Raw genomic sequence first — 12,192 nt, 5'->3', positions numbered from 1 at the left:
AACCACTGGGCCAGGAAAGCTGATACTTATGTGGAAGCATCCTTGGGTAGTGTAGATTCTAAAGTTTTTAAATAAAAAAGGGAAGGGGGTTGTTTGGCATGATTGGTATAGCAAGAGGGGGAATCTGGTAAAGATCTGCATCACCCAAGTTACTCAGGTGAGCGATGTGGCCCATGGGCCTCTTGTTTAACACATGCTTCTGTTGATATATGTCTCCCATTTTAAATGATATGGCAACGTATACCTTTTTGGCAATAATTGGTAAATTTAAACTATATGAAATGAAAATATTTGCAGTTTTAGTACTTTGAACCATTAAAATTGTGAGGGTGGAAAAACCTTAATAATGATATTTTTATTAAATTTTTTGAAAATATCAAGTGACAAATTTCAGAGCTTATGTTCCACATGTAAGATGTGTGTGTGTGTCAGAGTTTCCGAAAACCAAATATTTCTATCAGTCATTCGGACTGATGACTTAATGCGTTCTACCAGTCCGAAGCATATTCTATCAGTCTGAATAAATTTTAGAATATACAGCGTATATTTCATGTCAGATGTAATTCAAAAGAAAATGGCATTGAATATGAATAAATTTTCATTGCCCATTATGCAACACTGTGATACCAGGGTTATGCAACTATAAATAATTCAAGCATGGCACTAGCCCACACAGGCTTGCGGCAGCAATAAAGTCACTAGCCCCAAGTAAATGTTGGGGAAAATAAACAACTACTTATGAAAAAAAGTTAATTCTTGAAAAAGAAAATTTCTTAAGTTAAGGTTCCTTTTAAAATTGAAATTTTAATATATCTCACTTGTAAAATTGAATCATATATAAATAGCAGTTATGATAGAAATTCAAAATAAATTTAAATTATCTTTACGTTTTCTCAGTATGACCTACATACTGCATGTATTTCTGCATTATTTCTTTTGGTTACTTATCATAGTTATGTACATTCTGCATATGAATTAAAGTTAATATGTTTACTATTAACAGAGGAATGGAGGAAATTCGGATTAGGAAAAAAACGATCGTTTTTGGAAGTAAATAAGTCAAGTAGAATTGCAAAATGGATCAGATTATAAATATTTACAAAGAATAGGAGCATGCTGCATTGGAAATTTTCATTTATGAAGACATTGCAATAGATCAGAGTACAATAAATTAATCAGGACAAGCCCTCACCACAATCAGTCACACGGACCAGTACTATAGCGAATTTCATCGGACATTTCGATTTTCTATCGGTTTTGCCGGTAGGACCGATAGTTTTCGGAAACTCTGGTGTGTGTGTTTGGGGGGAGGGGGGCACTTGTCAAGTTATAATGAACCAGTTGATGATTATTTGTTATAAATATAAGGAATGGAAAAATCAGGGAAATCCTTTTAAAGACTGGCATGTTTTTCTTGCACTCTAAAGTGTTTATGATAATTACAGCAAAACTCGATTAGTACGAACACGGATATTGCGAATTTACGGATATAGCGAAGTCATCTTGGATCCCCAGCTATATCAATTTAATGAATTTCTTATAGGGTTGTAATGAATTACGGATAAAGTGATGTAATTTCATAGGTTTCTGAGACTTTGTTATAACGGAGTTTTGCTGTAAATGAACAATATTTGACGGGCGTATCATGCTATGGCAGGGCGCTTTATTTCTTTTGGTTACTTATCATAGTTATGTACATTCTGCATATGAATTAAAGTTAATATGATAAGAAAGTGCCATTTAATTTTTTTTGAAACTATTGCAGTATATATCGCAAACGGTGAAAAATATTGCAAGATATATGGCAATACAACTTATACAAGATCTCTGGCCAACACCCAGCCCTAGTCACAATAGGGTGTCAACGAATCACGTAGGAATATAATTAGTAAAATCTTCCTGTTACGAGCAATGGAGTCATAATTAGGTGATACGTACAGTTCAATTTCTTTATTATAAGATTTATTTATCAGGTCAAATATCAGGCCAAAAAAAAAAATACTTGTGTTTCCGGTAACCCAACCAACCCTAATTTTACGCGCCGACCCTAAAACTTTTTATTGCAAATCCGGATTACGTACCGTAATTTGTTCTAAAAACCACAGTCTTCAAAACGCGCGCAGTTAAAAAGGCACTTGTAACAGTTAAATAAAAACGTCTTTTCAAGCATCTTAAGATTATACATGCGTAGATAATAGCTCTTTTCCCCTTAGATCGTTCACTCCTTTACCCTTTAATGACGACTTTTGACACTTAGCATCCAACCCTTAATAAGACTTTTGACCAAATCGATGTTGACACATGTGTATATTTTCATTGTTGATTTGACTTGAAATTACCGCTTGTTTTTAAATTATCAGAGCACAGGTGGCCACCTGCAGGTTAACAATAGATGATTGCATCATACTACAGTTGGAAATCACATGATTTACTTGTTTAAAAAAACACAAGAATCTCGGAAAGTCCCACCAAAATTCAAAATGGCGGACTGTTACTTACGATGTTTTTTGAGCATATAACTCAGTCAATACGCAATATTTTCTCATCCAGTAAAGCATTACATGGAATTCAAGCTATCAACTACATATTCCTAGAAAGGTTTGATAATCATAATGATCTACACGTGTAATATACTTCAATATAAGATACGAAAATTTTGTGAAGTTCGGGACCGCGCAGTGCCGATTTCATTACCTGTTTCTCAGAAATTCAGAAGATATCTTCCATTTTACGCATAGTTATAAATGTAAAGGTGTAGAAAATAATTATTGTAATAGAATTTGATCATTAAAATATTCAAAAACGTTTAGAAATCAAGTTTAATCACACAAGTTTGAAAATTTGTTGGCGAGATTGACATTGTAGTATCACTACAATTATTGATTTCTGAGGAATCAAACTAATAAAATGGATAATAAATAATAATTTAATCATTAATTATAACATCACACATAAATTTCATAGTTTTTAAAGACAATTTTGGCATATTTGTTTAAAATATCTATTTTGCGATTTACACCTGCTTTCACCTGAATTATTTATTTATAGAAAATTACAATAAAAATTCTGTAAATAGATGAGAAAAATTTGATTTATTACGAATCCAATGATATATAATACATAGCATAAAAGAATTGTTTGACCCCTATTAGCATGATTAGTTCAGTTTTAAAATGCACTCCAATTCATTTAAAACGCTGTAAGGGGCAGCCACTAGGCAAACACTCCAGGAATATGGCTAGTGTGTCAAATTGTGGCCCCAGATGTATTTCATCACTTATTTTATATGTGCATCACTCAACTCCCGAGTCCACCACATGTTGTCATTGGGTTTAAGCTCAAGAAATGTCCACATGCACTCATACGAAATAACTGCAATATATAACTTTCTTTGGCACTGGACTGTGGGAAATTTATTTGGAGATAGTCATATGAAGCTACATGATTGTTGTAACAACGGCGGTTTAACCCTGACATTATTGGCCGTGAAAGAAATGGATATTAACTATGTCTTTACATGTAATGATAATGAGGTCGTGGTAGAAGTAGGCCTGAAAAACAATCTTGAATTCTTTATTTTACTTTTTTGTTAAATGTGACAAAATTTCATTATTAAATTGTGATTAAACTTCAAATGTCTTTTTCTGTAAATCAATTTCTTGCAATTGGTTCCGCTACCTACCTCTAGAAAACAAAATACTACTTGTTAATATTTAATATCATATACAGTTTACCTAAAAAACAGTCAGATATAATGTTCAGTTAAAATGAAAAGTAAAAGTAAAAAAAAAAGTAATTGCCTACCTACCTACCCTAATTTTGAGGGACATGTTACCGGAAACACACATATTTTTTTTTTTTGGCCTCATCATTCAAATTATGAAATTGTCTCTTTAATACTGTAAAACGAGAATATTTGGTGCACTGCTAATTTTAGTGCCTTAAATGGCACAAGAGCCTCTGAAAGCTAAAATTTATTGTGCGCTAACAGATTTCTAAATATAATTTTTTGCATGTGTTCAAAGCTTTCACATTATAAACTTGTACATGTAAACGGGAACGCTCGACTACGTATTGTCGAAGGGTCGTTGGATTTTATATGTACACACTAGCACTGTACATGGTAGGATCTTTCGAGAAAGTTCTGCCAAATTATAATTTAATTAAACTGTGGTTAGTTGTTACCCGATAATGTTCCCTCATCCAAGCATACCTTTAGGGATGTGAAGGATGAGAGACATTCTATGTAATGAGCCTGAGGCTCAAGAGGGTATCATATAGCATTTGTTTCCTTGTGTAGCGAAGCATAACTGAGAAGATCTCAATTCAAAGACTTAAAAATAGTGTGTCATGTGACTACACTCGGAACCCAACCCATATAAAAGCGACTCTCCACGTGTGGATATCATAATTTACAGAATTTGTGACAACCCACAAAAGGGGTTGGGAAAAACAAAACATGAAAGTCTATTAAATATGGGTGGGTATATGATACCCTCTTGAGCCTCAGGCTCATTACATAGAATGTCTCTCATCCTTCACATCCCTAAAGGTATGCTTGGATGAGGGAACATTCTATTACATATCGCCTTTCGGCTCTACGAGGGTATCATATAGCATATTCAAAGTGTTGTCACAAAATAACAAACACAATAAGAAATATTTTATAAACACATTGAATGTTTAATCAAATGAAATAATATCAGCCGTTTATTTACACAAAAAAGAAAACTTCACTTGAATCACTGTCTTTTCATATTATTGTCCAACACACTTTTCGCAAAGGAATTCTGCACAGGAAGTTTTTTCAAATAATGCGCATGGAAAGTCTTTGAAGAGGTCCAGTTAGCTGTATCCATAATTTCCTTCATGGAGGTGCCAGCGTTATATGCCAGGGATGCTGCTGTTCCCCTAAAGGAATGAGCGGTAAAGGTATCAATTCCAGAGGAAAGTAAAACTTCTTTCAACCATCTAGCTAGTGTACAAGTTGTCACTTTCAAATAAGTTTTATATGATATAACTAAAAAAGGACTTTTATGTACATCCTTTGTTCTCTTTAGATATTCTGTTAAAGTATCAAGAACACAAAGTTCTTTTTTATCATATTTATGGAATGTGACTGAAGGCAATACAATACCTGGCCTTGAAGTTTTCATAAGAGTTTGAATTTGAAACACAATTTTATCATTGTAAATACACATATAATCTAAATTCAAAGCTGAGAGACCTTGTGCTCTTGCAGCAGTTGTTAGTGCACAAAGTGCTACTAATTTTAGTGTCAACATTTTGAGATTCAGTGTTTGAACTGGATAAAGGGCACTTAAGAAAAGCAAAACTTTTGAGACATCCCATGTCTTTTTACATTTAGGTATAGAGGGATTTAAATTATAATATCCCTTTAACAACTTTGGAATCAGAATCTGGTTATTTACGCATTTCACATTGTCTTTTTACATTTAGGTATAGGGGGATTTAAATTATAATATCCCTTTAACAACTTTGGAATCAGAATCTGGTTATTTACCCATTTCACATTGAAAAAGGAAAGGGTTTGTAAAAGCATAGCTTTATTTGAATTTATTACTGAATATGAACATTTCTGTTTCATTAAATGTGCCAGATATTTGACAACATTCACCTCAGACGGTTGATAGGGATTAACTTTCCATTTACCACACCAAAAAACCCATTTTTGCCAAGCATATTGATATTGTTTATTGGTGGCTGGTCTAAGGGCTGCATTAATAATTGAGCATTCGAATTCTGGAATTCCCTGACTCTCAAGGTGTTTCCTGATAGAACACAGACTATCAAGGACATTTTCCTTACCATGGGATGAAACTCTCCGGTATGCGGCATGATCAAGAGATCCTTGTGCCTTGGTAACCTGGCGGGAACAGAAATTAAAGATGAAATTAACATTGGAAACCAACTTTGAGTTCTCTATAAAGGAATGATTACAATAGCCTCCTCTACTTTATCTGAAATGATTTTATTTATTATTTTCCCTATTAATCTGAAGGGAGGAAAAATATATGGTTTTAAATTGGTCCAATTCAGGGAAAAAGCATCAGTATCGGCAGCATCTGGATCAAATACCCAAGAAATGAAATTGCTTAACTAACTTAATTAAGTCTTGAAGCAAACAAATCAATGTCCGGAAAGAAAAAATGATGACAAATTCTAATAAAAATATCGGATTTTAACATCCATTCTTTAGAATCTGAGAATTGTATTGAAAGAAAATCTGCTTTTACATTTTCCACTCCTGGAATATGTTTAGCTGAAATAATGATATTTTTGTCTAAACACCAGTTCCAAATTTGAAAAGTCATTCCACCCATGGAATTAATATAAGCAACTGCAGTAGTGTTATCAGATTTAATATTCATGTGATAGTTTAAATACCCAGTAAAAAAGAGCTCTGAGTGCAAACTGAATAGCTCTAAGTTCCAATTCATTAATATGCATCTTAGATTCTAAAACAGACCAACGGCCTCCAGTAGATTTATCCTCAAAACTTGCTCCCCAACCTTGAAGGGATGCATCAGTTTCAACCCAGTAGTCAACTGATGGGTTGCGAATTAATTTCCCATTAAGTTTTTCTACATTATGTAACCACCATGTTATTTCCTGAACACTATTTTCTGAAATAACCATTTCCGATTCATAATCTATAGAATTTTTAAGACTTTTTATTTTGTCTCTTTCCAAATTTCTGTAATGCAAAGGTCCAACAAATATAGCATTGAATGCATGAACAATAAGACCAATCAAGGATGCAAATTTACGAATTGGAACAATTTGCTCGTGTAAAATCTCTGAACATAATGACATAATTTTTGATACCTTCTCATCAGTAAGAAAGACCTTAAATTCCACAGAATCAATGATAAGGCCAAAAAATTTTATTTTTTGAGTAGGTATCATTACTGATTTCTTGCGATTGATTGAGAAACCAAGATTGTCCAACTCATTTGTCACTATTTCAGTTTCTCTCTTACATTTCTCAAAGCTTGTATTAACAATGAGAGAATCATCAATATAGTAACAACATTTAATATTCATAGATCTGAACGCTGCAAAAACTGGTTTCAAAACTTTAATAAAAATTCTCGGCGCAGAGGCCAGACCAAAAGGAAGAACAGTAAATCTATACAAACTATCATTCCAATAAAAAGCCAAATGTTTCCTGAAATCTGGATGGATACTTATACTGAAATAAGCATCTTTAAGATCGATTGATGTCAAATAATCATATTTTTCGATTAGTTCCAAAGCAAAATGCAGATTTTCTTGCTTAAAATGTTGGTATTCAATAAATTCATTAAGACTCTTTAAATTTATAATTGGTCTCTGACTTCCATCTTTCTTTGGTACTAAAAAAATGTTAGAAATATATTCATCTGATGGATTGTAAACTTTTTCAATGGCACCCTTTGCTAATAAATTTTCTACTTCATTTTGAACCAGTTTTGAATCATTTTCATTAAAGGAGATTCCTTTTGGAATAAAAAATTGTTTTGGTTCCTCAATGAAATCAATTTTATAGCCTTCAACTGTGCTTAAAATCCATTTATCATTTGTAAAATTTTTCCAATAGTCAATGTTAAGTTTTCTCACCTTAACTATTTCTTCTGACTGTTTCTCTGAAAATAACTTTGCTGCTGGGAGTAGCTCTGTCCTCCTCTCTTGTAGCTCTGGCCTCCTCGAGGTCTGTATTGGTACCCTCTGTTTGCTTACATGTAACCTTAACTGTACTGATATGTTTGGTTGTGCTGCTGGAAATTTCCAGCAGCACCCCTGTAGTTTAAAGGAGCTCTGTTTCTGTATGCAGAGTAGTTTCCACCTTGCCCCCTGTTAGAGCTAAGGGGATACTTATTTATGTCACCCATGTCTTTAAGTTTTGACATACAGCTGTCACCAAACAGATTTTCAGAAATAGGGACATCAGAACTACATATCTTCCTGTACCTAGGATTCAAGTGATTTCTGATCTCATGTCGTCTTTTCATTGACAAATTGTAAAACCCATAACCAAGAAGACTGATTGAATCAGATAACATGGCTTTTGTTTTTTGATTGTCTATTTCTTTATTATTTGCTAATTGATCTGCTAAATTGACAATAGGTACTAAACCCTGGGCCAGAGACTTCTGTATCTCTAGAAAAGACAAATCAGAAGAATGAGCTTGTTTTCCGAGAACATCCCATATTTCCTTGTTTACTCGTGGAACTTTCAACAAAGTACAATTTTCTGGTCTATTATATTTTTTACCAATGTCATTCATGGTTTCTTTTGAAGATTTAACAGAGAGTGCAGCGTTAACTGCTTTGGCTAGACCAGACCCAATTTTAGGGCCGGTAACCTCATCTGGATTTAGCTGTGGAATATTCCACGATGAATCATCATCTAAAGGCTTCTCATTATCAACCGACTCAAAAGCATTTTGAAAAGCAACTTGAGGATCTACCCCAGGCAATGAAGGACTGGGGGGGGGGGGGGTATCCAAATAGCTCAAATTAAAATCGTTCAAAGTCTTTTCATTGTCAAAAAAATTTGATTCACCCTGATCTAAACTTAATATAGGTCTAGACACAGTAGCACTGGGCAGACCAGTAGTAACTGTCTCATTTCCTGTATTGGGCGCCGTACTTTGCCAATTTTGACCTACATGTACATCTGAAATTTTCTTAACAGACTTAGCAAGAGTAGAAATTGATTGCAACATAGTATCAATTCCTAATGCAGATTTTAATTCGTTTATGTCTAAACAGGTATCATTTCCTGTTGATTTTTTCGTTACATGTCTTTGTTTAGACGGTTTAACAGTGACGGTTGTGTTTACACCGGGCTCTATGGCCGACTTTCTCTTTTTATTGCCACGTGTTTTACACTGTGACAGTTTATCAGACCTAGTTTGCATTTTTTCAGTTTCATTATCAAAAATCTCTTCATCACTGTTTCCCCCCAGCGACAGGACATCGTCTCTGTCGTCCAAATCCGACATTATCAATATAAGACAAAAACACGTGTTTACAACAGGTATATAAGAAAAAACACCTAAGTAAAACAACCAGAACAGCGTTCTTGGTAAGATTACAAACAGTTAAGTCACTTTATTATATTTTCTCTGGACTTCGTCCTAGAGACGTATAGACTTAAAACAATAAATGTAAAACCCAACACGAATACAAACGTGCCTATGTTATGCTCGCTCAAGAAATCAAAGTACTGAAAGTACTGTTAGACGGAGGCTTCATGTATGAGAGAACACAAAAGAAATATATATCTCATACATTGCTGTAAAGAATATTATGAGAAATAATGTGTAGTTTTTTTTTTTCAATTCAACATTTTTTTCAAAGGATACTCCAATATTCATGAGGTTTTTGGGATATTATAATTTCATCTTTGTAATGTAAACTTCGCCTTGATTAAAGTTCACTGTTATTTAGATGAGATACTTTCAATATTAAACCTTTCAAAGTAAGAAACAGTAATTGACTAGGCCTGGTTGACATAAAACTTAGACGGGCTAACTTTTTATCCCAGTCTCACTTAAGGAATATATAGTGGAAAAGTGAGACTGAGATCAAAAGTGAGCTTGTCTAAGTTGTATGCCCCCAGGCCCGGTTTGATGAATGTAGGTTTAGTATGTTCTAGTCATGAGCCCACTGGCGGAATTAAAAGGGGTCCCTGGTCCCCTCCCTTTTGAGTCCAAAAAATATGCAATATTTGATAAATGAGTGTTTTAATTGTGGGACCCTTCCCTGACCTCAAACTGGTCCCCCTATTTCAGAATTTCTGGATTCAGCACTAGGCCTCAGCCTGTCAGGAGTCTCCATATTTCAAGATATCTTATTTATAGGTCACAGAGACCTACTGTTAACATAATTATGACATGTAACAGCTACCAAAATTAAAATTTCTCAGCCTTATTGTAATAATGTTATGATATGAGCTAACATGGAAAAAGAAGCAGCCAGGTAATTGGACATGAACAACTTAATATAGTACAGTTTGTCTTAAATGTTTGTGATACAAAATGGGGTGACCTAGCTTGAAAGCAACACAGAATTTTCTTTAAGTAACACAACTTCATTAACATGCAATAAATGTTCGTGCCAGAACACAATTTTTTGAGTGGAATAAAATATACTTTCTTACTTTATGTAAACAGAACAATCAAGTTCATAAGACTTGCTATTTCACAAGTTTAAATTGTTTTTGGAGAACTGGAGTATTGCTTACAATAACAAAGATATATCTTGACAAATTTGACAACCAATATTTCTGGAATTATTAAATGTAGTATTTTATCATATGACAGATTAACCCAAAAAATGTCTTTCTTTACTCGTATACCAGTGGAAATGGTTGTCCTTTTCAGTTTATCTGTTTAAAACAATCATTAACAATGAGACATGATTACAAATTACGTAGAGAAAAGTTATAAATATATAACTATGATTTCTGCTTTTCAGTAACTCTGTTAAAACAATCACTTTACCAATGATGTAGGTTAAAAAAAATTGACATGAATACCAATGATCAGAAATACATGTAATCTTGTATATAAAAAATAATTAAAGTTTGGGATGTGAAAGAGGTAAAACACAAGTATCAAATGCAAATAAGGATCAACGATATGACAATAAGACAACTTATTTCAGAAGATATGATTTTTAATTATTAATTAGGATATTATGTGATAAATCATGTAAATCCTATGAACCAAAATTTGGGTTGTACCCAAGGGTCAAACGTTACAAATGCATTTTGATCTCAATATCAGAGTTGCCGTTTGTTTCTCTCTTATCTAATGTGAGGGTACCCCCAAACACTCAAACCGCTTGTAGAAAGTGTAAATCTATTTTCATGTGTTTCCTGAAATTATACATAATATCAAATAATTTAATTTTGTTTATATTCTAGTCTCTCATTGGTTGATTTCCAAAAAGGAACGCAAACCATTTCTTGATAACCTGGTTTGGTATGGGGACACACCCCCTTGACAACCAGCTGAATCATCTGTATCCATGCAATCCTCTCATTTCCAGTCCATGGGGTTCATAAAAAAATCCAGATTTAATAAATGTGCCTTTAACTTCAAACAGTAACTCGCTCTTACCTCGTGTAAACAAACATCATGGCTGCTAGATCTGTGTATCAGTTATTACGTCCCACTACAATTTTACACCCTGGGCCACAGTTGTTCAATTATTTAAAAATTAAATTATAAGGAATGACTCTAATTCTTGGCCAGATTATTCGATGATAACCTGGTTTGGGTCAGTTTACGCTTTTTTATAATCCGCTTCGCGGATTATAAAGCGTAAACTGATCCAAACCAGGTTATCATCGAATAATTTGGCCAAGAATTAGAGTCATTCCTAAAATAAACAATTCAAAACTAGACTGTTAATATTCCTACATATAAAAATACTATGCATTTGTTTATTCATCGATCCTTGTCAGATTAAAAAACTCCATGAAACCTATTGATGCAAGCGTCAAAAATCGGCCGCAAACCAATTTATCGGTCCTTTCAAAAAGAAATTAGAAAAGGAATGAAAATGAGATTACAAACAACAATCAAGCACAAAAAATTCCATTAAAACTGAAATGCCTGATCTATTATTAAAATATCTTATATTTATACCTGCGACATAAAACATTTGCATGCGACATAGCAGGATTTTCTTCAATTAGTAACTGTCATAATACATGTACATCTGAAATTTTCTTAACAGACAGGTACATCTGCGTCTCCACACTTAGTTTGATACACAGGCGAATTCTGGTGGAAGTTTTTACAATTAAATATAAAACTAAAGTTTAAACTTATCTGTAACTAGAGATAGTTTTTACTTTAATAAAAGAAGCAATTGATAAGTGGGGCTCCTCGATCACTCTCCACGGATGTTAACCCCCCCCCCCCCCCCCAACTCCCTCTAGATCCGCCACTTCATTTCTTCTCGTTCTTGTTTTGGTGTGAGAACTGGCGGGAAAAGGCTCGGCATATTGTAAAACATGCTTTATCATCGTCTGTTGGAACAAAATCTCCTAATATTCTGTCTGATAAAAAATTAATAGTAAATCACATTTTTTTTTTACATATTCCGTAGGAAGTGTATTTATATACACGTCATTTTAAAAAATATTAGACAAATCCTGTTTATTTAGAA

The 12,192-nt window shown here is 33.6% G+C and overlaps 2 protein-coding genes across 2 annotated transcripts in view; one reads left to right on the top strand and one right to left on the bottom strand.

The window, feature by feature from the left end:
* Window positions 1-12,192, top strand: part of LOC134253117 (ubiquitin carboxyl-terminal hydrolase 15-like) — a 73,182-nt gene that overhangs the window by 52,013 nt on the left and 8,977 nt on the right. The gene's annotated exons all lie outside the window — the stretch shown is intronic.
* LOC134253118 (uncharacterized) lies at window positions 4,715-9,011 on the bottom strand. The gene is made up of 3 exons (XM_062735628.1): window positions 7,624-9,011; window positions 5,639-5,878; window positions 4,715-4,911 (listed from the first exon to the last, which is right to left on the bottom strand). Exon 1 carries the CDS (start codon window positions 9,009-9,011, stop codon window positions 7,752-7,754), a length of 1,260 nt encoding a protein of 419 aa, XP_062591612.1. The 3' UTR covers window positions 4,715-4,911; window positions 5,639-5,878; window positions 7,624-7,751.

Source organism: Saccostrea cucullata, unplaced genomic scaffold (genome assembly GCF_032062105.1).
Source record: "Saccostrea cucullata isolate Sc308-1 unplaced genomic scaffold, CSIRO_AGI_Scuc_v1 ctg3804, whole genome shotgun sequence".
In the NCBI taxonomy this organism is placed as follows: Eukaryota; Metazoa; Mollusca; class Bivalvia; order Ostreida; family Ostreidae; genus Saccostrea; species Saccostrea cuccullata.
Note: the sequence above shows the minus strand (reverse complement) of the source record. Positions and strands in the feature narration are given on the sequence as shown.